The 27445-nt window shown below is 49.1% G+C and overlaps 1 protein-coding gene across 11 annotated transcripts in view; it reads left to right on the top strand.

Annotated features, from left to right (window-relative positions):
- Positions 1–5019, top strand: part of TSPOAP1 (TSPO associated protein 1) — a 233618-nt gene extending 228599 nt beyond the window's left edge. For 9 of the 11 annotated variants that reach the window (XM_073316129.1, XM_073316128.1, XM_073316132.1 and 6 more), the window contains one exon: positions 3930–5019. In XM_073316129.1, the coding sequence (XP_073172230.1) occupies positions 3930–4145 (216 nt within the window). In that variant the 3' untranslated portion in view covers positions 4146–5019. The remainder of the gene's footprint in view (positions 1–3929) is intronic. The other 2 variants (XR_012155490.1, XM_073316134.1) reach the window with 2 other exon arrangements.
- The last annotated feature ends 22426 nt before the right edge of the window (positions 5020–27445 follow it).

Raw genomic sequence — 27445 nt, 5'->3', positions numbered from 1 at the left:
TACCCCCATTTGATATTCAGTCAGGTCATTCATAAGTACATTGCTTGGCAATCAACCCCCTGCAGCTCTGAAACCCTCCACAAGCAATGAATCTCCCCCCGCCACCCCAGAACATTCATACAGGTGCCATTCCCCTCTTCCGTTGGGCCAGGCAAGCCCACAATGTGGGAGCACAAAGCATCCCTGCCTTCTGGTGCCCAGTACTTCCAGCTCCAGCTGAGGGAGCTGCATTTTGTGGCTGAGCGTCCCAATTTAGCAGCTCCTCGCTGTCCTAGGCCCATTCAGGGGAAATGGCCCCCCTCTGGCTTCACAAAGGTTGTGAAGGGCACAGCAAGCCTCTGCAATGCACCCAGCATTGATGACACTGGCATCCAAATGGGTCTGTAGACATCTCCAATGGGATTTCAGTCTGCCAAACGCACAACCAGCAACCATTCCACACCTGCTGACAGTGTAATTAAACTGTCTTTTGCCAGAGCTCTGAGATCAGAGTATGGTTTCAAAAGCCAAGGCAAAAGTGGGTACACGGGGTTCCCCAGAATACCGGTGGGGACAGTAACTCCATTCATGACAATGCCATTTTGTGGGAATAGTGTCCCAGCCTGTCCATGAATGCAGACTCCCGATCAGTGAAAAACCCTGGCGTCATGACCTTTCCCACTGCAACCCATGGTGACACTCCTAAATTGCCCTCTGTGGTCCACCAAGGCCTGTATAACAATGGAGTAGAACCCTTTGCTGTTTATGTGTTCCTTGAAGAGGGCAAACTATGAACACACGAGTCCCATCAACAGCCCCAGCACAGTTTGGAAACCCCATTTTCTCAAAAACTACTTTTCTCAAGCAACTACTTCAGGAATATCTGTAATGCCCGCCACCTTGGGGCAAACCACACGTCTGATTGCCTCATATATCTCCGCCACCAATTTACCCACAGTCGGCTTTCCAACTCCAAACTGGTGTGCAATGGACCTGTAGCAGTCTGGGGTAACCAGCTTCCAGATGGTTATAGCAACCTGCTTCTGGGCCACCATGTCCGCCCTCATGTATGTGTCTTCACACTGGAGAGCTGGGGCAAGCTGCTTACAGATCTCTAGAAAGTAGATTCCTTCATGCAGAAGTTCTGGACCCACTGCTGGTCATCCCAGGTCTGCAAGACAATGTGGTCCCACCAGTCTGTCTTTGTGGCCCTGCCCCAGAAGTGCCAGTCTATAAAAGGGACATCAGTGGGTGTGCTGAGTGTTATAAGCAGCATCAGCCAGTTTGAGACTTCCATGTCTGTGTCCTTCTCGTCCTCCTCCATCATTAACTCTGTCAGGTGCCTTCAATGGGTCAGAAAACACCACTGAAATGTCCACCAGTGTCTCACAGAAGCTGCGCATGTTTCCTGAAACAGGAGTGAAAGTGCAAGTGAGAAAAGTTCTTCATGTTGCTGGGACTGCACAGACTAAAATGACAGTTGGACAATGCGTTGGCGGGTTGTTCAAACTTCCTGTAACGTGCAGGGTAGACAGTCAAGTTTTCCCACAGTGCACCATCAACAAAGGTCTAGAGCGGCCACATTTTGGGAGGGTGCTAGGAAGTCTGGGATACCGTTGGATGGACTCAGATCTGCATGTTGCAGTGTGGATGCCAGAGCCCTGAGTTCACATCCTGGTTAAAGACCTAGCGCTGTAGCCACTTGAGCTCTGGGGTCTCAAACCCAGGCCTGCTAACTCAAGTCCCATTGTCGTGGGGCTTGTGTTGCTGTGTGGGCATACTCAGACTGCGCTTCATAGAAGCCAGCATGCTAGGCAGGGAACTGCCTATGCTAGCCAGTGGGAGATGCTGTGAGCAGGGTGTGTGTGGTGCCCTTCCCTCTCCTGGAGATAGGCACCTGTCTCTGCTAGTGATTCTCAGCTGGGACCCTGCTTTGGAGTTAAGCACCTAAGGTGATTTGTGCAGGAAGCTTGGTGCGGGGAGGGAAAGGATGACCTGTCATAATGTTTAGTCCAGAGGTTCAGCTACTCCCCTGGGATTTAGGAGAGCCCCTGAGAAGGAGAAGGGTTTAAACTGGGCTCTGTTACCACTGCGGGGAGTGATCTAACTCTAAACTATGGGATATTCTCATGTGGGGGTCTCACAGCCACTTCTGTTGAAGCTGTTCCACTGTGAATTAAATCATTAGAGTCCTTTGGGCAAGAGGGACCTGGCACAAGCATGAGACTGATTCTGTAGCCTTGTGGTTAGTGTGCTCCCTCAGGATGTGGGAGGCCCAGGGTCCAGCTCCACTGCTCCAGTTGCTCTTTAATTATTGAGCCAGAGTGAAACCGTTTCAACAGCAGAGAGTGAGGGAGGCCACTCCTCCCCCTATCAGAGTATCCCATAGCCCAGCGGTTACAGCACTCGTGTGAGAGGTGGCAGATTCTGATTCAAATCCTTCCTCATCAGGTGGAGGGTGGGGACATGAACTGGAGGTCTTCTGCATCCCAGATGAGTAGCTGAACCACTAGGCTAATAGCTGTGGGGGCCTCCCCTTGCCCCATCCCATTGGTTTGTGTGAACTCCCCTGAGGGGTTGATCTGCTAGGTAGCCTCTAAGCACATATTGGGTCCCGCATGTAATTTAGGCAGCTGAATACCAAGTGGCAGGCAGCAGTGTGTATGCCGAGAGGCAGAAACCTAGGCACCGAGGGAACGTTTTACTTCAGAAACAGAGGCGCCAAGTGAGTTTAGGCACATGCAGGGTCAATGGGAGTTTTGCAAATCACACTGGAGCCTAAATCTGGGATTTTGGACTTTTGTGACCCTAGACCAGAGTGACTTAGGAGCCCATGTCTCATTGTCAAAAGCCCCGTACGGGTTTTGGAGTCCATGACTTACAGTGAAACTGGCTGCCAAGACATGGAGGTGCTTTTGAAATGTTACCTCCATAATTTCACTTTGCATGAAGGACTGGAGTTTCCTGCTTGAAGGAAGGGAATCCCAGCCTGTGAAGGCCTTACTCTTTCTTGGGGGACAAGGTCCAGGAGCCGGGATTGCCCCAAATGGTTGCTATGACTCTGTACATGTCAGTAATGCCCAGAAGGTTGAGCCCCATTGTGCTGTGTGCTACCAAACCCCATTTGCCTTGATGAAGTTGGGCACCTCTTTGTGATTGCTTGCTGCTTGCACCTTCCTTACTGCTGGAAATTCAATTGCTTTATGGTCACTTGCTCCAAGGATCCCCTTTATGTCCAGGTCCATGATTAACTCCTCCCTGCCCATTGAGTCATACGCAGCTTCCCATAGTTACTATCTGCCGTGGTTGAGCTGTGCTTCGTGCTGAAGGACCCTGAAAAGGCTCAGAGCTCAGGTCTGGCCAGCAGCTGCTGTTATGGGAGTGTTCTAGCTGTAGCATATGCTCGGCCAAGCAATTTGCCCCTACACAGACCCCACATACACCCCTCCCCATCAGGCCCTGGGCTCCCCAGTCTGAGGAGAGGCCTCGTGGCAAACCCTGTGGCCCGAATATTTAGTGGGTAGCTCACAGGCTGACCCCCTCAAGCAGCCAGCCCAGTCCTACTCTGGCATCTTTAGGGCACAGCCTTGAAGACCTGCTTCCCACCACCTCCACCCACAAAGCTATGCGCCTGTCACCCAAAGGCAGATGGCCTGCATTGTCTCCAATACTTCAGAGCCTGTGGCATACTCTCATTGTGTAGCCCAAAATTTACCAAGGGCTGTGCAAAGTCTGATCTCTTGCATGGTCTTGGTGGGAGCTGGGGAGCATTTTAAAGCCGCTAGAAATGGCCTGGCTGAATTTGCTGGGGAAGTGGCCTTTTCCGGAAGAGATGACCAGCTATAGACATGGGCTGTCAGGGTTTTCTCTTACTGTACAGCCTTTCTGTGGAGATGGTGTCACTGCTGGGGGTCTAAACTCTCTCTTTTGTTTACTCTTTTCCTGTTTAGCTGAATTCAGATGGGCCTGGTGAACAGAAGGACCCCTTGCCTAACATTCCTGAAGTGCCACCTTCCTGCACTCTCATTTGTGACCCAAGTCCAGACCAAGAATCACTGGAGACTCTTGAATCAAGTGACCTGTCCACTCAGAGTAAAAAGAAGAGAAGCTTCTTCTGCAAGGGGAAAAAGCTCTTAAAGAAACTAGGACCCAGTAAGAAGAACTAGAAAAGGATGTTGCTGATCTCCATAGGCCTGTCTGCGGAGCCCAGACAAGGACAAGCCCTCTGCAGCAAACTGACCGTCGCAGAGTATTGTAATAAGGAAAAGTGAACTTTGATGATTAAAGACTTGCAATGGCTCCAACCCTAGGCTTCCTTCACCTCATCTTCACACAGAGCCAGGCCGCCGTGGGACTGCACGGTCAGTGTAGCGATTGCCTGGCCAGAGGTAGTGATCCTGCAGCTAGGGCCTAGGAGCTAGGGGGCAGGTACCTCGGGAGGGGGCCAAGGAGCTTGGATGCAGGTACCTCAGAAAGGGGCCTAGGAGCTAGGGGGCAGGTACCTTGGGAGGGGGCCAAGGAGCTCGGATGCAGGTACCTCAGAAAGGGGCCTAGGAGCTAGGGGGCAGGTACCTCCCAAAGAGGCCTGGGAGCTGGGGTGCAGGTACTTCGCAGTAGTGTGCCCAGATCCAGCCAGCTCTCAACAGCACCAACTCCTTGTACATATTTTAATTTCAAAGAAGATATTCTGGCTGTAATTTCACTAACCGGCTCTTCCCACTAAGGCCCGATCCCTTAGGAAGCACTCCTTTGTTGTAAGACTGAGACTCCGGTGGCTAGCGTGCCCTAGCATTTCTCTGTTCCATTCAGATTAGGCTGTTGGCGACTCCTCCTCCACTCCCTGAAATGAGTGTTTGCACTGGAGAGAACTCCCTGTCGGTCCCTTTTGCTGCCTCTGGGCTCATGAGTTCGACATTTGTACTGTAAACCTGTAAATATGCAGCTGTGCCTAGGAGCATCCTTCCATCTCAGTCGTGCTGCACTGCGAGAGTTCACCAAGAAGGAAGGAGTAGATTCGGGGGAGGGCAAAAGTTTCCGGAAAATGGGGGGAGGGGGGGGAGTGATAGGAGGGGGTGTGAGGGGTGGTACTGAGACTTGGCAGGGAAGGGGAGGGTCAGCCATCTCCAGGCTGGGATGGAGGGTCCTGAGGCCACCTGCCGGCTTCCAGGCCCATTCCAGCCTCTGGGTCCCATTGTCACCTCTGCCCCCCTTGCCTCCTGCCCTCCGCCCCCCATCCGGCATGCACAAAGTTTACACTGGGTGGCACCACTACAATGTTCCCTTGTGAGTCCCCCTAATCCCCCTGGTTCCAGCAGCCCTGGAGTCAATGCCACAAAGCATTTTGCAGTAGGGGATACATTAAATAGCTTTGCATCTCCTCATGGCTGCTGGCAGGCTTTAGCAGGAGTCTGCCGGACAAACATTCCTGGCGTTTGCAGTTGGTGCATGGCAATTGCAGTCAGCTGGGGATTCTGCCTTATTTGACTTGTCTGCTTCTTTAACTGTTTTGACTGGATTGTTTCAACGTTTGTGTGATCCTGACTGTGTGTGTCTGGAGAGCGGAACTGGGAGCAAAACCCCGCCAGAGAGTTTGCAGCTATTTTCATAAGAGACACCGTGCTCCTTGCATTGAGAATGAATCCCTTTCTAAAGCCAAGGAGAGTTTTATAATACATGGTTCCATCCTTTTATGGCAGCGTTTATTCCTTTGCATGTTTCAGGTGGGTATTTGTTTTGAGCAAGGCAGCTATGTTTGGTATTTGAATGACACGCAGGCCAGGCCAGGGGTGTTGGTGATACAGTATGTTTGTATTTAAAATGAAAATTTATTGTAATAAAATCTATTTTCACAAAAATACACTTTCTCTACAAAAAAGGGTAAATTCACTACTGCTTATTTTTTCCACCCAACCCCTTCCAAAACAAGAGACAATGGGGTGCTCAGAGAAAGGTTGTCCAGAGATGCACTTGCCAGCCCTAAAATCAGGCCAACTGATCCTGCCTTGGGTAAAGGACATGCTGAGTTGGACACGATGCTGCAGTAGGTGGGGTGGGGGAATGACAATCTGGGAAGTTGCTACATGCAGCATGCAGCATGGACGGGGCATGGCATGAAGGGGGGCGGAGTTTGTTCTTTAGTTTTCTTTGCTAATGGCTGTCTGAGCTGTCTGAGTTCATGTCGGTGTCACAGCAGAAATGGGTCTCGAGAGACATGAATGAGGAGGGGATGGAATCTTGTGGTTCAGCTGTGGGACAGGCGTTCCACGCATAGGGTCAGTGTGAAGAAAGCATGAAGATGTTTGTGTGAACACAGGTGACTGGGGGACCTGAGGTTGGCATCATGGATTGGAGGGTGGGGTGTGAAGTGACAAGAAACAAGGGCCCAATATGCGGCAATTTTGCAGGGGTGGGGGTGTTATGTGCAAAGCTTAAACTCAGTGCTGGGGAGGAAGGGAGGCGAATTCTGAAAAGGGGGAGACAGGGTCAGGGCAAGAGGCAAGAACGGTGATGTCAGCATCAGCACTTGGGATGGAACTGGAGCGGGGCAGTGTGGATGTTAGGGAACTTCCAGTGGTCAGGATGATGAATGAGGGACCTGAGCAAGATTTGTAGTGGAACTAGGGTGACCAGATAGCAAGTGTGAAAAATCGGGACGGGGTGGGGGGTAATAGGAGCCTATATAAGAAAAAGATCAAAAAATCTGGACTGTCCCTATAAAATCGAGACATCTGGTCACCCTAAGTGGAACGGACAGAAAGGAACAGTGGTTCTTTCTCTTAAAAGGTCTGTGGAAGAAGCATGAGGACCTGGACCCTTTTTGGCTATGAGGGGCATGGGCAAATAGCCGATGGAATCTGAAAACACACCTTGGACATCCTCACTCAGAGCCAGTGCCATTGGGGTGCATTTCTACTGGCTCACTCAGGAATGAGCTAGATGCCTTGAGCCTGCACTGGATCCAGCGACTTGTAAATGGATGCAGGAGGTGTCCAGTGATCCCTCTAATTTTTTTCATCCATGTGCACAATGAGTTTTTTTATGTGCACCATATTGATGTAATGTGTGGATCTGCACCACCAGTAGAAACAAAAAACCTAGATACAATATATATTTTTAAAAAGTTACCATAAGGATAGGTTTCAGAGTAACAGCCGTGTTAGTCTGTATTCGCAAAAAGAAAAGGAGGACTTGTGGCACCTTAGAGACTAACCAATTTTTTTGAGCATAAGCTTTCGTGAGCTACAGCTCACTTCATCGGATGCATACTGTGTCTTCTGCAGTTTCCACAGTATGCATCCGATGAAGTGAGCTGTAGCTCACGAAAGCTTATGCTCAAATAAATTGGTTAGTCTCTAAGGTGCCACAAGTACTCCTTTTCTTTTTACCATAAGGATAATTACTCCAGCCAGGACAGGTTAGGCATTTTAGAACTCAGTACTCAAAGTATTAAATGTAAGCGTACAAGAGAAATAAAAATTATGAAATGCATAGACCAATCAAAAAACTAAAACCACACACTTTGAAAGAAATAGCAAGTAATAATAACAACAACAATAATAATATGTTCCACCCACCGCTCCCAAGAGAAGGAGGTGGGTGGTGGTGGTCGGGGACTCTCTCCTCAGGGGGACTGAGTCATCTATCTGCCGCCCTGACCGGGAAAACCGAGAAGTCTGCTGCTTGCCAGGAGCTAGGATTCATGATGTGACAGAGAGACTGTCGAGACTCATCAAGCCCTCGGATCGCTACCCCTTCCTGCTTCTCCACCCTTGGGCACCAAGGATACTGCCAAGAATGACCTTGAGTGGATCACTGCAGACTACGTGGCTCTGGGAAGAAGGATAAAGGAATTTGAGGCGCAAGTGGTGTTCTCGTCCATCCTCCCCGTGGAAGGAAAAGGCCTGGGTAGAGACCGTCAAATCATGGAAGTCAACAAATGGCTACGCAGGTGGTGTCGGAGAGAAGGCTTTGGATTCTTTGACCGTGGGATGGTGTTCCAAGAAGGAGGAGTGCTAGGCAGAGATGGGCTCCACCTAATGAAGAGAGGGAAGAGCATCTTCACAAGCAGGCTGGCTAATCTAGTGAGGAGGGCTTTAAACTAGGTTCACCGGGGGAAGGAGACCAAAGCCCTGAGGTAAGTGGGGAAGTGGGATACTGGAAGGAAGCATGAGCAGGAGAGCGCGAGAGGGGAGGGCTCCTGGCTCATACTGAGAAGGAGGGACGATCAGCAAGTTATCTCAAATGCCTATACACAAATGCAAGAAGCCTGGGAAACAAGCAGGGAGAACTGGAAGTCCTGGCACAGTCAAGGAATTATGATGTGATTGGAATAACAGAGACTTGGTGGGATAACTCACATGACTGGAGTACTGTCATGGATGGATATAAACTTCAGGAAGGACAGGCAGGGCAGAAAAGGTGGGGGAGTTGCATTGTATGTAAGAAAGCAATATGACTGCTCAGAGCTCTAGTATGAAACTGCAGAAAAACCTGAGAGTCTCTGGATTAAGTTTAGAAGTGTGAGCAACAAGGGTGATGTCGTGATGGGAGTCTGCTATAGACCACTGGACCAGGGGGATGAGGTGGACGAGGCTTTCTTCCGGCAACTCACAGAAGTTACTAGATCGCATGCCCTCGTTCTTATGGGAGACTTCAATCACCCTGATATCTGCTGGGAGAGCAATACAGCGGTGCATAGACAATCCAGGAAGTTTTTGGAAAGTGTAGGGGACAATTTCCTGGTGCAAGTGCTGGAGGAACCAACTAGGGGCAGAGCTCTTCTTGACCTCCTGCTCACAAACCGGGAAGAATTAGTAGGGGAAGCAAAAGTGGATGGGAAACTGGGAGGCAGTGACCATGAGATGGTTGAGTTCAGGATCCTGACACAAGGAAGAAAGGAAAGCAGCAGAATACAGACCCGGGACTTCAGAAAAGCAGACTTTGACTCCCTCAGGGAACTGATGGGCAGGATCCCCTGGGAGAATAACATGAGGGGGAAAGGAGTCCAGGAGAGCTGGCTGTATTTTAAAGAATCCTTATTGAGGTTACAGGTACAAACCATCCCGATGTGTAGAAAGAATAGTAAATATGGCAGGTGACCAGCTTGGCTTAACAGTGAAATCCTTGCTGATCTTAAATACAAAAAAGAAGCTTACAAGAAGTGGAAGATTGGACAAATGACCAGGGAAGAGTATAAAAATATTGCTCAGGGATGCAGGAGTGAAATCAGGAAGGCCAAATCACACCTGGAGTTGCAGCTAGCAAGAGATGTTAAGAGTAACAAGAAGGGTTTCTTCAGGTATGTTAGCAACAAGAAGAAAGTCAAGGAAAGTGTGGGCCCCTTACTGAATGAGGGAGGCAACCTAGTGACAGAGGATGTGGAAAAAGCTAATGTACTCAATGCTTTTTTTGCCTCTGTCTTCACGGGAAGGTCAGCTCCCAGACTGCTGCACTGGGCAGCACAGCATGGGGAGGAGGTGACCAGCCCTCTGTGGAGAAAGAAGTGGTTCGGGACTATTTAGAAAAGCTGGACATGCACAAGTCCATGGGGCCGGATGCGTTGCATCCGAGAGTGCTAAAGGAGTTGGTGGATGTGATTGCAGAGCCATTGGCCATTATCTTTGAAAACTCATGGCGATCGGGGGAAGTCCCGGATGACTGGAAAAAGGCTCATGTAGTGCCCATCTTTAAAAAAGGGAAGAAGGAGGATCCTGGGAACTACAGGCCAGTCAGCCTCACCTCAGTCCCTGGAAAAATCATGGAGCAGGTCCTCAAGGAATCAATTTGGAAGCACTTAGAGGAGAGGAAAGTGATCTGGAACAGTCAGCATGGATTCACCAAGGGCAAGTCATGTCTGACTAATCTAATTGCCTTCTATGACGAGATAACTGGCTCTGTGGATGAAGGGAAAGCAGTGGATGTGTTGTTCCTTGACTTTAGCAAAGCTTTTGACACGGTCTCCCACAGTATTCTTGCCAGCAAGTTAAAGAAGTATGGGCTGGATGAATGACTATAAGGTGGATAGAAAGCTGGCTAGATTGTCGGGCTCAATGGGTAGTGATCAATGGCTCCGTGTCTAGTTGGCAGCCGGTATCTAGCGGAGTGTTCCAAGGGTCGGTCCTGGGGCCCGTTTTGTTCAATATCTTCATAAATGATCTGGAGGATGGTGTGGATTGCACCCTCAGCAAGTTTGCAGATGACACTAAACTGAGAGGAGAGGTAGATACGCTGGAGGGTAGGGATAGGATACAGAGGGCCCTAGACAAATTGGAGGATTGGGCCAAAAGAAATCTGATGAGGTTCAACAAGGACAAGTGCAGAGTCCTGCACTTAGGACGGAAGAATCCCATGCACTGCTACAGACTAGGGACCGAATGGCTCGGCAGCAGTTCTTCAGAAAAGGACCTAGGGGTTACAGTGGACGAGAAGCTGGGTATGAGTCAACAATGTGCCCTTGTTGCCAAGAAGGCCAATGGCATTTTGGGATGTATAAGTAGTGGCAGATCCCCAGCAGATCGAGAGACGTGATTGTTCCCCTCTATTCGACACTGGTGAGGTCTCATCTGGAGTACTGTGTCCAGTTTTGGGCCCCACACTACAAGAAGGATATGGAAAAATGGAAAATGTCCAGCGGAGGGCAACAAAAATGATTAGGGGACTGGAACACATGACTTATGAGGAGAGACTGAGGGAACTGGGGATGTTTAGTCTACGGAAGAGAAGAATGAGGGGGGATTTGATAGCTGCTTCAACTACCTGAAAGGGGGTTCCAAAGAGGATGGCTCTCGACTGTTCTCAGTGGTAGCAGATGACAGAACAAGGAGTAATGGTCTCAAGTTGCAGTGGGGGAGATTTAGGTTGGGTATTAGGAAAAACTTTTTCACTAGGAGGGTGGTGAAACACTGGAATGCGTTACCTAGGGAGGTGGTGGAATCTCCTTCCTTAGAAGTCAGGCTTGACAAAGCCCTGGCTGGGATGATTTAATTGCGGATCGGTCCTGCTTTGAGCAGGGGGTTGGACTAGATGACCTCCTGAGGTCCCTTCCAATCCTGATATTCTATGATTCTATGGTTCCTCATCCCTGCCAGCCAGGTCATTTGCATTTACACTGACTGCTTCAGTCTCAGCTGATTGGTTCCCTGGATTCAAATTCAAATCCTCGGCCGTTACAGGAGCGGGTCCTGGATCCTGTCCCATAGAGACACAGTCACCCCGCAACAGGACTTCACAGCCAATATCCTGGAGAACCCCAACGACCCCTACTGGGTCTGCACAGGGATCTGGGCATAGGCAGGGCAAAGGGCTTCATCCCTGGGACCCTCACCCAAGTCACACAGCCCCTCAGCATCTGCTGAGGCTCCACCACCCAGGGCCTGACAACAGTTCTCTCCGTCCCAGGATCTCGCCACCCTAGGAATGTCTCCCTATTGACCATCGCCTTCTGCTCCCACTGGGTGTCCAAGGGGCCTGACAGACATTTTGCTGGGGTTAGGAGTGAGATCCAGTCTGCCACACCACCCATCTGGCTAAACAGCTCTGGCCTTGGGACCCAGGAAGGGAGCTAGACACCAGATCCTTTCCACAGGGCCAGCCTGGTTCCAATAGCCAGCCTTTCCAAAGGCCATGAGACAGGCATCTATATCTCCCCCCTCCTTAACCTGGGGCAGCAATTTAGTGTCGAGGTTCCCTGGGGAATTGGCACCCCTGGGTCCATCCATACTCACTCCTGGATGGGTCCTTCTGCCTCTCAGCTCAGCCATCACCACCTCCTGCAGCCTCTGTCTCTCCTGCTATTCTCCCTCATGCCTTCCCTGTCTCTCCTGGTCCTCTGACTCTTTCGATTGGAGCTCCAATTCCATCCGTCTCAGATCCATCCATGGGGCACCTGGTGGAGACCTCCGGCTGGTCAGGGATACGGATCTCGGGAACGCCCGGCTGCTCCCAGCCTCTCTCACGGCCCCATCTGGGTCAGGTACTGGTGGGGTCCCTTGAGCTGTCTGGCTGCTCCCAGCCTCTCTCGCTGCCCCACCTGGGTCAGGAACCAGCTCCTTAGAGCAATCATTCTCCTCCAACTGAGCAATTAGCTGTGCTTTGGTGAACTTTCCAATGAGCAGCCGTATCCCTCTGCACAGCTCTACAATGTCCTTTTTAAGGACTTATAACCATCTCCACGCTGTTCACAAGTTGTCAGGGACTCACAGGCCTATGTTCTCTCAGCTCCTCATGGTCCCTGGGAGGAATCCCTTCAGTGTGACAGCCCTTCTCAGGGGTCCACTCTCAGGGTTAAGCCGTAGGCTCCTCTGCCTCCTGGAACCGCACCTCTCTAAGCTTTCAGCACACCTGTCTCTCGCTAATCCCCCTTCGTTCTACTGCTCCCCAGTCACTTACTGCAGGATGCTTTGTCCACAGGGTGCAGTTTATCCCACCGTTACCACCAGTTGTCTTGGAGTTACCGGGGTGATGCTCTAGAACTACTCCATATGAGGCCAGTCAGGACTCTGGGGAAGCCTCTTCTCTCTGAGAAGACTGTCACCAGGGCAAGAAGCTTACACAGCTTTGACCTTCCTGGGTTTGACCTCAGAGCATTCAGCATCTCCTTCCACACCGTGTGCTTCCCACAGCGAGTCCGCACAGGCAGGGCTCCTCGGGAAGCCAGAGGGGCCTGCACCCCAACTCTGCAGTCAGCAGTGACTCTCAGCAAGCATAAAATGGAAGGTTTATTAGTTGACAGGAACACAGCATAAAACAGAACTTGTTAGCACAGAAATCTGTGACTTTCAGCCAAGTCTATCTTGGGGGAACCCTGGGCCAGATGCCCTGGACACTCCGCACTTCCAGTCCCCCACAGCAGACTGCCCAGCTTCCAGTGACCCAATCTCAGACACCCCTGTTGCTTCTCCTCCTGGCCTTTGTCTCAGTTTGCGGGCTGGTCGCATCCCCCTCCTGGGTCTCAGATTACGAAAGACACCATCATAGCATATGTGCAGGCAGCTGGAGCAGCCTCACCTGCCCCAGAGTGTCTCAGCAAAAGTCACACACCCTTATTCCCACCAGCTAGGCATTGGTGTAATACACAGGGAAACTTCGCAAAAAGAAAAGGAGTACTTGTGGCACCTTAGAGACTAACCAATTTATTTGAGCATGAGCTTTCGTGAACTACAGCTAACGAAAGCTCATGCTCAAATAAATTGGTTAGTCTCTAAGGTGCCTCAAGTCCTCCTTTTCTTTTTGCGAATACAGACTAACACGGCTGCTACTCTGAAACAGGGAAACTTAGGCACATACAGCATTCATGCAAAACAGTATGACTCACACAGGCTCACATACAACGTAAGATGAATAAAACCCCACTTTATCACAGTGTGTGACAGAGAGACACACCTTTAAGTATGCTGCCCTTCTAAGTAGATTGGCACTCAGTAGTCTGAAGCCTGTTCCTTGCTTGTTCAGACACATCAACAGCTGCCAGCAAGCTCCCTCCATCCTGAGCTCTGTCGTGTTCCCCCTCCCCCCCACACTTTGTGGAGATGGGGTACAGGAGCTGGGTGAGGGGGACATCCTGACATCAGCGTGCCCCTTCCCCCCTGGATCAGAACAGCAAGCAGGAGGCTCCCGGGAGCAGCTGGCCAGGGATCCAGGGCAGAGGCAGGAGCAACGTGGCAGTTGGGGGAGGGGCACCTGAAGTGCGTGGCACTTGTTAGCCTGCTGGGCAGCTGCCTAGCCACACAGCTTAGAGGGAACTTAGGAGGTGTCCCCATCTCTGCTGGTATGGGAGGGTTGGAGAGACACACAGTGCCATCACCAATCCAGAAACAAGCCCCCTGACGCCTCACTCCCCCGACAGCCCAGTCCGGTGCCTTCCCACCACAAGGGAGCCTCTCCCCCTCCAGCACCTCACTCCCTCATGTGCCATCTTATCCATAGAGGTTAAGGCTAGTAGGTACCATTAGATCATCTACGTTGACATCCTGTATAGCATACTTTCTCCCTTTTAACCTCAAAATTGAGCACAATAGCTTTGTTTGACTAAAATGTCTTCCAGAAAGGTGGCCAGTCGAGATTTGAAGACACTCAGAGATGAAGAATCCACCACTTCCCTTGGCAATTTGTTCCAATGATTAATCACCCTCACTGTTAAAATTTGGGCCTAATTTCTAATTTGAATTTGTCTTGTTTCAGCCATTGGTTCTTGTTCTGCCTTTCTCCACTGGATTAAAGAGCCCTTTCACGCCAGGGATTTTCTCCCTGTGAAGGAACTGTAATCAAGTCTTTTTGCTATACAAATGAAGTTCTTTATGTTTCTCACTGTAAGGCATTTTCTCCAGCTCTCACATCATATCTGTAGTTCTTTACTGTACCCTCTCCAATTTTTCGACAACCTTTTAAAAAAGTGGACACCAGAACTAGGCACGGTATTCCAGTGTCAGTCTCTGTGATGCTGTATACAAAGGTAAAATCACCTCTCTGCTCCTACTCACTATTCCCCTCTTTATGTATCCAAGGATCACATTAGCCCTTTCTGCCACAGAATTGCATTGGGTGTTCATGTTGAGTTCTCCACTATAACCCCTAAAACCTTTTTGGAGTCACTGCTTTCCAGGATACACTCACAAGACTGGCCCTACTCGGTCAGACTAATGGTCCATCTAGCTCAGTATCCTGTCTCTGATAGTGGCCAGTGCCACATGGTTCAGAGGGAATGAACAGAACAGGGCAATTTTGAGTGATCACCCCTTGTCGTCCACTCCCAATTTCTGGCATTTAGAGGTTTAGGGACCCCAGACCATTGTGTAGGTCTGGCCTGCACTCCTTGTTCCTAGATGCATGGCCTTGCATTTTTCCATATTAAAAAGCACATTGTTGGAATGGGTCCAGATTACCAAGTATTCCAGGTCCCTCTGTATGACTGCCCTGTCTTCATTGTTATTTGTCACTTTTACAATCTTTGTGTCATTCGCAAATTTTATCAGCAGTGATTTTACATTTCATAGAATCATAGAATATCAGGATTGGAAGGGACCTCAGGAGGTCATCTAGTCCAACCCCCTGCTCAAAGCAGGACCAATCCCCAATTAAATCATCCCATCCAGGGCTTTGTCAAGCCTGACCTTAAAAACTTCTAAGGAAGGAGATTCTACCACCTCCCTAGGTAACGCATTCCAGTGTTTCACCACCCCCTAGTGAAAAAGTTTTTCCTAATATCCAACCTAAACCTCTCCCACTGCAACTTGAGACCATTGCTCCTTGTCTTGTCCTCTTCTACCACTGAGAATAGACTAGAACCATCCTCTCTGGAACCACCTCTCAGGTAGTTGAAAGCAGCTATCAAATCTCCCCTCATTCTTCTCTTCTACAGACTAAACAATCCCAGTTCCCTCAGCCTCTCCTCATAAGTCATGTGTTCCAGACCCCTAATCATTTTTGTTGCCCTTCGCTGGACTCTCTCCAATTTATCCACATCCTTCTTGAAGTGTGGGGCCCAAAACTGGACACAGTACTCCAGATGAGGCCTCACCAATGCTGAATAGAGGGGGATGATCACGTCCCTTGATCTGCTGGCAATGCCCCTACTTATACATCCCAAAATGCCATTGGCTTTCTTGGCAACAAGAGCACACTGCTGACTCATATCCAGCTTCTTGTCCACTGTCACCCCTAGGTCCTTTTCCGCAGAACTGCTGCCCAGCCATTCGGTCCCTAGTCTGTAGCTGTGCATTGGGTTCTTCCGTCCTAAGTGCAGGACCCTGCCCTTATCCTTATTGAACCTCATCAGATTTCTTTTGGCCCAATCCTCCAATTTGTCTAGGTCCCTCTGTATCCTATCCCTGCCCTCCAGCGTATCTACCCCACCTCCCAGTTTAATATCATCCGCAAATTTGCTGAGAGTGCAATCCACACCATCCTCCAGATCATTTATGAAGATATTGAACAAAACCGGCCCCAGGACCGACCCCTGGGGCACTCGACTTGACACCGGCTGCCAACTAGACACGGAGCCATTGATCACTACCCGTTGAGCCCGACAATCTAGCCAACTTTCTACCCACCTTATAGTGCATTCATCCAGCCCATACTTCTTTAACTTGCTGACAAGAATACTATGGGAGACCGTGTCAAAAGCTTTGCTAAAGTCAAGAAACAATACATCCACTGCTTTCCCTTCATCCACAGAACCAGTAATCTCATCATAGAAGGCGATTAGATTAGTTAGGCATGACCTTCCCTTGGTGAATCCATGCTGACTGTTCCTGATCACTTTCCTCTCATGTAAGTGCTTCAGGATTCATTCTTTGAGAACCTGCTCCATGATTTTTCTGGGGACTGAGGTGAGGCTGACTGGCCTGTAGTTCCCAGGATCCTCCTTCTTCCCTTTTTTAAAGATGGGCACTACATTAGCCTTTTTCCAGTCATCCGGGACTTCCCCCGTTCGCCACGAGTTTTCAAAGATAATGGCCAAAGGCTCTGCAATCACATCCACCAACTCCTTTAGCACTCTCGGATGCAACTCATCCGGCCCCATGGACTTGTGCACGTCCAGCTTTTCTAAATAGTCCCTAACCACCTCTTTCTCCACAGAGGGCTGGTCACCTCCTCCCCATGCTGTGCTGACCAGCACAGCAGTCTGGGAGCTGACCTTGTTCGTGAAGACAGAGGCAAAAAGAGCATTGAGTACATTAGCTTTTTCCACATCCTCTGTCACTAGGTTGCCTCCCTCATTCATTAAGGGGCCCGCACTTTCCTTGGCTTTCTTCTTGTTGCCAACATACCCGAAGAAACCCTTCTTGTTACTCTTGACATCTCTTAATAGCTGCAGCTCCAGGTGCGATTTGGCCTTCCTGATTTCATTCCTACATGCCCGAGCAATATTTTATACTCTTCCCTGGTCATATGTCCAACCTTCCACTTCTTGTAAGCTTCTTTTTTATGTTTAAGATCCGCTAAGATTTCACCGTTAAGCCAAGCTGGTCGCCTGCCATATTTACTATTCTTTCGACACATTGGGATGGTTTGTCCCTGTAACCTCAACAGGGATTCCTTGAAATACAGCCAGCTCTCCTGGACTCCTTTCCCCTTCATGTTAGTCCCCCAGGGGATCCTACCCATCAGTTCCCTGAGGGAGTCGAAGTCTGCTTTCCTGAAGTCCAGGATCCGTATCCTGCTGCTTACCTTTCTTCCCTGTGTCAGGATCCTGAACTCAACCAACTCATGGTCACTGCCTCCCAGGTTCCCATCCACTTTTGCTTCCCCTACTAATTCTTCCCGGTTTGTGAGCAGCAGGTCAAGAAAAGCTCCCCCCCTAGTTGGCTACTCCAGCACTTGCACCAGGAAATTGTCCCCTACGTTTTTCAAAAACTTCCTGGATTGTCTGTGCACCGCTGTATTGCTCTCCCAGCAGATATCAGGAAAATTAAAGTCACCCATGAGAACCAGGGCGTGCGATTTAGTAGCTTCTGCGAGTTGCCGGAAGAAAGCCTCGTCCACCTCATCCCCCTGGTCCGGTGGTCTATAGCAGACTCCCACCACTACATCACTCTTGTTGCTCACGCTTCTAAACTTAATCCAGAGACTCTCAGGTTTTTCTGCAGTTTCGTACCAGAGCTCTGAGCAGTCATACTGCTCCTTTACATACAGTGCTACTCCCCCACCTTTTCTGCCCTGCCTGTCCTTCCTGAACAGTTTATAACCATCCATGACAGTACTCCAGTCATGTGAGTTATCCCACCAAGTCTCTGTTATTCCAATTTACTTCTAAATCATTGATGACACAAATTCTCCACCCTGTCAGGGGGTTAGACTAGATCACTCTTACAGGTCCCTCTAAGGCCTTGTCTACACAGTTTTTGTTGACAAAACAGTGCAGATGTACACACTGCAAAGTTCCTCCTGCTGATTTAACTCACCTGCTACGCCACCATAATAAAACCATCTCATTGCGTGGCACAGAGCCTTTTGCACAGAAGTTAGTGATGCAGTGTCAGTGTAGACTCTACGTTTGTTTATGTTGCCCTAAGTGGCCTCCAAGAGGTATCCCACAGTGCCCATCATGACTGCTCTGGTCAGCAGTTTCTACTCCGCTGCCTTGCAGCCTGGTACAGTGGCATGCACCTCTCTCCCTTTAAAGCCCTTGAAATTCCACTTCCTGTTTGCTAGGCATGGACAACGCACATTGCATCTTCCCAGCTGACCATGCCAGCTTTCCGCAGCGAATGGGCTCCCACGTGGAGTACATGAGTTGCTGGACCTGTTGCATTTGTGGGGAGAGGAGGCTGGGGAGTGATAGCTTCAATCCAGCTGTAGGAACTTTGACACCTATAACCAGATTGCTCATGGCATGGATGAGAAGGGGCAAGAAAGGGACATGCAGCAATGCCATGCTAAGATAAGGGAGCTGAGACAGGCATACCAGAAGGCAAGGGAGGCCAACCGTTACTCTGATATGGTGCCGAAAACATGCCCCTTCTACAAGGAGCTGCACACCATCCTCTGTGGCAATCCCACCTCCACTGTCAAGAGCCCTGTGGATATTTCGGGGGAACTGGAGGCATCAGCCAGTGGAGTCAGCTCTGAGGATAAAGTGATGGACAAGGAGGTTGATTTGGAGGAGGATGTGGGACAGGTGACAGGTTCATCTGGTGGTGTGGCGAGCCAGGACCTCTTTTTGACTCTGAAGGGGTCCAGCCAGTCCCAGCAATCCAGGTCTGGCATGCCTGAAGCAGGAGAGGGGAGCTCCGGTAAGTACTCATTTTTCTTTTATAATGCCTGGTTACATGAGATAGAGGTGTCCTTTATTTTGTTACATGGTGCACATGGGAGAAGGGATCAAAATTAATGACACTAGGTACTATTTGCATCTGCTTCATATTCTCCCATGTAGCTACACAGTGGAGGCCCTGTGGAAAAGTTTGTTAATGCACACCAAGATCTCGCAGGAATCCTCCATAGAGATGTCCAGGAAACTTTCCTGCAGATACTCTGCAATCCTCTGCCAAAGGTTCCTCGGCAGAGCTGCTTTGTTTCTTCCCCCATTGTAGGAAACTTTGCCATGCCAATCAGCAATTGTGTCTGCAGGAACCAAATCAGCACACAGGCGAGCAGCATAGGGACCTGCTCTGAAGCCACACACATGCAGGAGATGCATCCTTGCATCTTCGGTGACCCTCTGCAGTGTACTTTCAGCTTCAATCGCCCCCACCTGTGGAAAATGGTGCCAGTGTTCAGAATATGTCTCCAGGCATTTGTCCTGGTCCTCTTCTGAAACCTCCCAGACCCTGTCTCATCTTGCACCACCCCCTCCCCAGGCACATTCTACGGTCATTCTGCACCTGATGAGCCTGTTGTTCAAGCACTCCTTGCTGCTGTCCAGGTTTCCACTGTATGGCTTCATGGCGGAGAGGGGGGAAGGGGAAGGTAAGGGGTAGGCTGGGTCTCCCAGGATCACTGTGGACATTTCCATATCCCCCACTGGAAGATTTTGGTCTGGAAAGAAAGTCCCTGCATAGCTTTCTATACAGGCCAGTGTTCCTGAAGATGTATGCATCTTCCATGACCACCCTGCGTTGACGTCAGTGAAATGACCCTGGTGAGCCATCAACTACCATAGAGAAGTAAACCTTTCTCTTGATGTACTCTGTTGCAAGATGGTCTGGGGACAAAATTGGAATATATGTGCTAGCTATCACCCCACTGCAGTCAGGGAATCACATAGCCACAAAGCCAGCCACTATTTTCCACACATTGCCAGAGTCACAGTCATTTGTAGCAGGAGGCAATTAATGACCCTGCACACTTGCATCACTGCAACCCCCACAGTGAACTTCCCAACTCCAAACTGATTTGAACTGACTGGTATCAGTCTGGAGTTGCCAGCTTCTACACAGCGATTGCCCCTCACTTTCCCACCGTTCGGGCAGCTCTCATTTTGTGCTGCAGGTCAGGGGCAAACTCCGCACACAGTTCAAGGAAGGTTGCTTTGGGAGACAGGCCAGTCCTTGCTTACAGACAGCTCCCTAACCTGAAGCAAATACTCACCAGCAACCACACACCACACAAGAGAACCACTAACCCAGGAACCTATCCTTGCAACAAAGCCCGTTGCCAACTCTGTCCACATATCTATTCAAGGGACACCATCATAGGACCTACCCACACCAGCCACACCATCAGGGGCTCGTTCACTTCCACATCTACCAATGTGATCTATGCCATCATGTGCCAGCAATGCCCCTCTGCCATGTACATTGGTCAAACGGGACAGTCTCTACGTAAAAGAATAAATGGACACAAATCAGACGTCAAGAACTGTAACATTCAAAACCCAGTAGGAGAGCACTTCAATCTCCCTGGACATTCAATAAAGACATGCAGGGCTGGTCACAAAGCCTGTTTGCATGTTACAACAGCTGGGTGTGTCCCTACCTGTGTGTATGCTGATTGAAAGAGCAAGCTGGAGAGCTTAGCAACTTGTCACAGCAGCACAGTGTGAGAAGGGGCCCAAGCTGGTGGGTCAGAGGGCTCAGTGGTACCCCAGTTCCAGGTGGCACCCTGAAGGGAACCCGTCACACCACTGTCATGACAGGGGTGAGGAAGGAGGAGGGGCAGTGAACGGAGTGGGAGCTGGAAGGAGGGCTGGGAGTGGGAGGAGGACGTGGCTGCACTCACAGGTGTGTAGTATGAGCTCAGGAAGACATTTGCTCCACACACAGGCCAGGAAGATGTAGGGAATGTTGTCACCTCTGCCCCATTCCTGCTCCTGTGACACCTCCCTGATGGGGACTCATCTGTGATGTTACTGTTGCCACCCCCATCTTAGCTGTGTTGGGGCAGCGGGCTGGGGCCCTCCCCACACACATACAGAGACGTCGCCCAGCACTTACCATTTCAAAGGCTTTATACAGGCGAAGGGAAGGGCAATAAGGGGAATTGTTACAATGAGACTTTCACTTTCATCTGCACATTTCAAAGTCTTTAATTGTCTTTTCTTTTTATGATTGGCTCGGTCACTGGGAGCCACTGTCGCCTCAAACAACAACCCTGGACCACACTTACCTGCCTACTCTTATGGTAGTAAAGCAAGGGTTTAACCCGTGAATGCTTTGGGGTGGAGACATCCAACCCTGTGTCAATACAGCCCTTGCAGTCCGTGGCAGCTCTCCAGTCCCAGCTAACTGGACAGATCTCCTGGGGCAGACTGGCTCTAGGCACAGCTCCCACTGGTACAGTTTGTCAGACTAAGGAGTGGGTGGTGAATACAAAAGTGCTTCAAGGTCCTAAGACCGAAGCCAGGCTACTCGCTGCACTAACTGGCTTCACCGCCACCTGCTAAACAGCTCCGAAGTCTCTTGATTTTACAGTCACCTCCTTCCTACTCCAGGAGCTGAACTAGTAAATTGTGGTCACCAAGAACCGTCCAGTTAATGCCTGGGCAGCATTGTAACAGCTTCACGGTGTTTCTTCTACAAATGCCCCACTGTGCATTTTCAAACATGAGAACGTTATTCTAACACGGCCTTCAGGGTTGCTCTGCGGCCTACTGGGCTGTACAGCACCCTGTGGGCCACTCTGCTGCCCAGAATAGGCTGGACTGAGGAGCACCTCCCACTCCTTCCCCCAGAGATCCCCTACTCTGAGGGCTGTGCAGGAGGGCAGCATAGGGCTTTTGGCCCCTCCTGCCCTGGGGACATTGCAGGCACTCCATGGTCCTCACACATCACGAGAACAGTGGGGGCCAAAATCCAGCCTGGTTCTTTCAACTGAACACAAGTCCATTTTGTCTCCAAAAGCTTCATCCTGACCCATTGATGTCAGCATGAGTTTTTGCCATTTACTTCAATGGGGGCAGGATTGGGCCATAAGTTTGAACTTTTGCTATTTTGTTGTTACCCCTTTACACACACACACACAGTTGGCAGTTCCTGTTGTACAGGGGTAGGGAAATGCATTTCTTTTACTCTCCTATATGTCAGAAGTGGCTACAGGGATTTTTCTACAGCTTACCAGAAATATTCACCTACAGGCAGAGACTGGGCCTCAAAAGTGTCACCCCCCCCAAAGGGAAATGTTTAGGGAAGTTCTGAACATTATAATGCAAACATTCTGCCTCCTTTAAGTAAATGATCATGAGTGGCACAGTTCATGTGGTAAACAGTTTTCAAAAATAAAGCTGGTTTCATAGAATCATAGACTTTAAGGTCAGAAGGGACCATTATGATCGTCTAGTCTGACCTCCTGCACAACACAGGCCACAGAATCTCATCCACCCACTCCTGTAACAACCCCCTGTTTATTCCAGAATGCTGAGAAGAACCAATTCTCAAAGCTCTTCAAGTTAATCTGAGTACGAAGTGATCAATGGAACAACAATGGTCTCAGGAATGGGTGGATTTACGCTCTGTGAAGCACAAGGGAACTTGCAAGTGAGGCTGGATTTTTTTCTAAAGCTAAACCTCTAGTATGAGTATCAGTGGCTGGGAAAGACACAGTTCCAGTTTTGGCAATCCTCCAGAAACTCTCCCTCCCCACAGTGCACGCATTCTCAATAGTTGCCTGCCCCCTCGGAGGAAGTCGGTTAGCAGTTATAACTGAATATACTGACTGTGGTTTCTCAAGCAGGTTGTTTAAGGTCTTTTGAAAAAAACGGAACAGTGTCGCAATTGTTTTTAACCTTTCCCTAGCAAGGACACTTACTGGAGCTGACCATTCTGCTTTGTTACACTGGAACATCAGGGAATAGGTCTACACCGCAAAAAAACCCCAACAACCCCAAAACCCCACCCTTGCAGTGAGTCTCAAAGACCAAGTCTACAGACTCATGGAACTCACACCATAGTGGACACGTTCCCACTCGGGCCGGAGCTTAGGCTCTGAAACCCAGAGAGAGGTGCTGGGGGGCTCAGAGCCCATGCTCCAGCTTGAATGGGAACAGCCACATTGCTATTTTTAGTGCTGTTGTGTGAGCCTAACCCTAACCCTAGCCTAAGTCTGTAGACCCAGGCTCTGAGACTTGCTGCCACAGAGGGTTTTTTTGCAGTGTAGACGTACCCAAGGTGTCTCAAAAGACCCCTTTAACATAGTGATGTGCATGGTGCGAAGAGCTCTAGACTCTTTCTTTTCACTTAGGTGCTGTTAATAATTCTGTGCCTTGCAGAACTAGCCCTGAACAAAGAATTGATGTTTCAGTTCAGTGGTCGAACAGAAAATCCCCCCAAAGTTGACTGAAATGGAATTGTTTCTGTTTTTCTTGGCAAAATGAAAACATTTAATTCGGGTTGAACAATGACGTTTCAAAACAAATTGCCTCAAATTGCGATGACATTTCTGACATGTTGTTTTAAGGATTTTTTTCCGGCCAAGCCTCTTTGATGAATTTGCGGAAACCTTTCAGTTTGAAATGTCGTTGTTCAGCCAGAATGACCTTTTTTTCATCTTTTTCATTTTGTCAAGAAAAACTAAGAAAAACGAAACCCGTTTAGGTTCAAAACGCCCTGAGTTTTGGGGGGATTTTCTGTCCAATCACTGTACTGAAACATTAATGATTTGTTCAACTCTTGTTGTGCAAAGCATAGAATTATTAACAGCACGCAAGTGAAGAAGAGTCTAGAGCTCCTCGTACCATGCACGTCACTTTGCTAAAGGGATCTTTGGGCTGGCGTAGTGGGTGGCAGTCGCTGTTGCAATCATTGGGCTTATACATTTACCTAACAGTGAGGTCAAGTGCAACAAGTGAGTGAAAATTCATGAAATGTCACAATAACCTATAACAACAAATGCTGATGTAAAAAGGTGCAAAAGGGAGGCAAATTGACTGAATTAGTACAAACAAAAAGGCTTCCTGATATAATTCAAGGTCTGTTTTAAGATTATGCCTGATAAATGAGAACAGCATAAGGTTTTTGGAATAAGGGATTTGAAATCAGTGACCCAAAATTGGTGTGCTGGAAATTATATCTAAATTGGTGACTAGAAGAATGGTCTGTTCCCCCCATCTCTCCCTTTTGGGGTTCTTAAAAAGAACAGCCTTTGGGGCAAAAAGTAGCAGAAAAGAAGCAGTCTGCTAACAACCGCTGCCGTGAGCTTTACTATCCTGTTTGCCACCTCACCACCTCCTGGGGAGATGACATTGCTGGGCTTTTGTGGTCTTCGTCCTGAGAGATGTCATGACCAGACTGGGCCAGAGATAGGGATCCAACTGACATCATCACCTCCACTGGATCTGGCTAAATCCCAGCCACCACATGGAATGTGAGAGAGACTTTGTTACCTTCCCTCCCCACCCGCCTCATGTCCTTTTCCTTCCCTAACTTATTTCTTCTCTTTCATACCCCTCTTTTTTTCCCTTCTGTCTAATAAGAGTCTGGCTTAGCCAGCCAGGACTGTAACAGCACTGCAAGAGTGCTGTCAGACTTTGGCCATAAAGAAGCAGCTAAAAGCAATGTCCTAAAGAGCCTGATGGTCGTACAAGTTTGCCAGGTCTTGGAGTGGCTGACAAGACCTTATGCTGTGCCTCTATTTCTCCAGCAGTGAGGGTGCAAGTGAGTCAGTGCTAGAGACAGAAGATGCATTTTCTTTCTGCTGTTCTTTTCTCGCCCCTCTTGTGCATGTTTCTTGTTCTGTCTTCTAGGAAATGGGATCGGACTCCTCTTGACCTGCTGTTTACAAACAGGGAAAATTGGTGGGGGAAGTAGAAGTGGGTGGCGACCTAGGCAACAGTGACCATGAGATGGTTGAGTTCAGGAGCCTGAAAAAAGGAAGAAAGGAGAAAAGCAAAATACGGACCCTGGACCTTAGAAAAGCAGACTTGGACTCCCTCAGAGAACTGATGGGCAGGATCCCCTGGGAGAATAACATGAGGGGGAAAGGAGTCCAGGAGAGCTGGCTTTATTTTAAAGATGCCTTATTGAGGGTGCAGAAACAAACCATCCCGAAGTGCAGAAAGAATAGCAAATATGGCAGGCGACCAGCTTGGCTTAACAGTGAAATCCTTGCTGATCTTAAACACAAAAAAGAACCTTACAAAAAGTGGAAGATTGGACAAATGACCAGGGAAGAGTATAAAAATATAGCTCGGGCATGCAGGAGTGAAATCAGGAAGGCCAAATCGCACTTGGAGTTGCAGCTAGCAAGAGATGTTAAGAGATACAAGAAGGGTTTCTTCAGGTATGTTAGCAACAAGAAGAAAGTCAAGGAAAGTGTGGGCCCCTTACTGAATGTGGGAGGCAACCTAGTGACAGAGGATATGGAAAAAGCTGAAGTACTCAATGCTTTTTTTGCCTCGGTCTTCACAGACAAGGACAGCTCCCAGACTACAGCACTGGGCAAAACCGTATGGGGAGTAGGTGAGCAGCCCTCAGTGGTGAAAGAACAGGTTAAGGACTATTTAGAAAAGCTGGACATGCACAAGTCCATGGGTCCAGATCTAATGCATCCAAGGGTGCTGAGGGAGTTGGCTGATGTGATTGCAGGGCCATTGGCCATTATCTTTGAAAATTCGTTGTAATCGGAGGAGGTCCCAGACGATTGGAAAAAGGCAAATATGGTCCCCATATTTTAAAAAGGGAAAAAAGAGAACCTGGGGAAGTAAAGACAAAATCATGTCCTCGGCAAAATCATGGAGCAGGTCCTCAAGGAATCCATTTTGAAGCACTTGTAGGAGAGGAAGGTGATCAGGAACAGTCAGCATGGATTCACCAAGGGCAAGTCATGCCTGACCAACCTGATTGCCTTCTATGATGAGATAACTAGCTCTGTGGATATGGGGAAAGCGGTGGACATGACATACCTTGATTTTAGCAAAGCTTTTGATACTGTCTCCCACAGTATTCTTGCCAGCAAGTTAAAGAAATATGGATTGGATGAATGGACTATAAGGTGGATAGAAAGGTGGCTAGGTTGTTGGGCTGAATGGGTAGTGATCAGTAGCTCGATGTCTAGTTGACAGCCAGTATCAAGCGGAGTGCCCCAAGGGTCGGTCCTGGGGCGGGTTTTGTTCAACATCTTTATCAATGATCTGGATGATGATTAATTGCACCCTCAGCAAGTTCGCAGACGACACTGAGCTTTGGGGAGAGGTAGATATGCTGGAGGGTAGGGATAGGGTCCAGAGTGACCTAAACAAATTGGAGGATTGGGCCAAAAGAAATTTGATGAGGTTCAACAAGGACAAGTGCAAAGTTCTGCACTTAGGATGCACTGCTACAGGCTGGGGATCGACTGGCTAAGCAGCCGTTTTGCAGAAAAGGACCTGGGGATTACAGTGGATGAGAAGCTGGATATGAGTCAGCAGTGTGCCCTTGTTGCCAAGAAGGCCAACGGCATATTGGGCTGCATTAGTAGGAGCATTGCCAGCAGATCGAGGGAAGTGATTATTCCCCTCTATTCGGTACTGGTGGGGCCACACCTGGAGTATTGTGTCCAGTTTTGGTCCCCCCACTACAGAAGAGATGTGGACAAATTGGAGAGAGTCCAACAGAGGGCAATGATTAGGGGGCTGGAGCACATGACTTATGAGGAGAGGCTGAGGGAACTGGCCTTGTTTAGTCTGCAGAAGAGAAGAATGAGGGGAGATTTGATAGCTGCTTTCAACTACCTGAAGGGGGGTCCAAAGGGGATGGAGCTCGGCTGTTCTCAGTGGTGGCAGATGACAGAACAAGGAGCAATGGTCTCAAGTTGCAGTGTGGGAGGTCTAGGTTGGATATTAGGAAACAATATTTCACTAGGATGGTGGTGAAGCACTGGAATGCGTTACCTAGGGAGGTGGTGGAATCTCCATCCTTAGAGATTTTTAAGGTCAGGCTTGACAAAGCCCTGGCTGGGATGATTTAGTTGAGGTTGATCCTGCTTTGAGCAGGGGGTTGGACTAGATGACCTCCTGAAGTCCCTTCCAACCCTGATATTCTATGATTTAACAACAGCAGCAGCAACAACAGCTCCATATGTTTCAACTGACTCTTCTCTATCCTGCAAAGAACAGTTACTGCCAGTTTTAATACCATCTAAGAGTTGCAGGGGAAGGGGGGGAGCTTCTAAAAACTCCCGCCAGATAAAGGGATGGTGTGAAAATGAAAATCTTGCTTAATATTTTACATTGCACATACTTTAACTGTTTTTTCTTCTTTTCTGTCTCTTTAATTAAATGTGTGTTTGCAGTGGGATGGAGCAGGCCGAGTTCTCTGTATAGCAAACACCAAATTATGTTTAATGTTGGACAGTTAACACTTTTGACATTTTTGGCACATATATTCCATCTAAATTAATACACCACTCCCATTTGTTTTACCCATGCCACTTCCAGAGACTCCACACTGCCAGATGCTGGGAATGGCTGACAGAGGATGGATCACTCGATAACTGCCCTCTTCTGGTCCTTCCCTCTGAAATGTCTGGCACCAGCCGCTCTCTGAGGACAGGATACTGGGGTAGATGGACCACTGGTCTGACCCAGTGTGACACTGGCAGGCCAAATACCAGCCCT

The sequence above is a fragment of the Lepidochelys kempii genome, chromosome 17 (assembly GCF_965140265.1).
Source record: "Lepidochelys kempii isolate rLepKem1 chromosome 17, rLepKem1.hap2, whole genome shotgun sequence".
Classification (NCBI taxonomy): Eukaryota; Metazoa; Chordata; order Testudines; family Cheloniidae; genus Lepidochelys; species Lepidochelys kempii.
The sequence above is the reverse complement of the archived record's forward strand: the minus strand, read 5'-3'. Positions and strand labels throughout refer to the sequence as shown.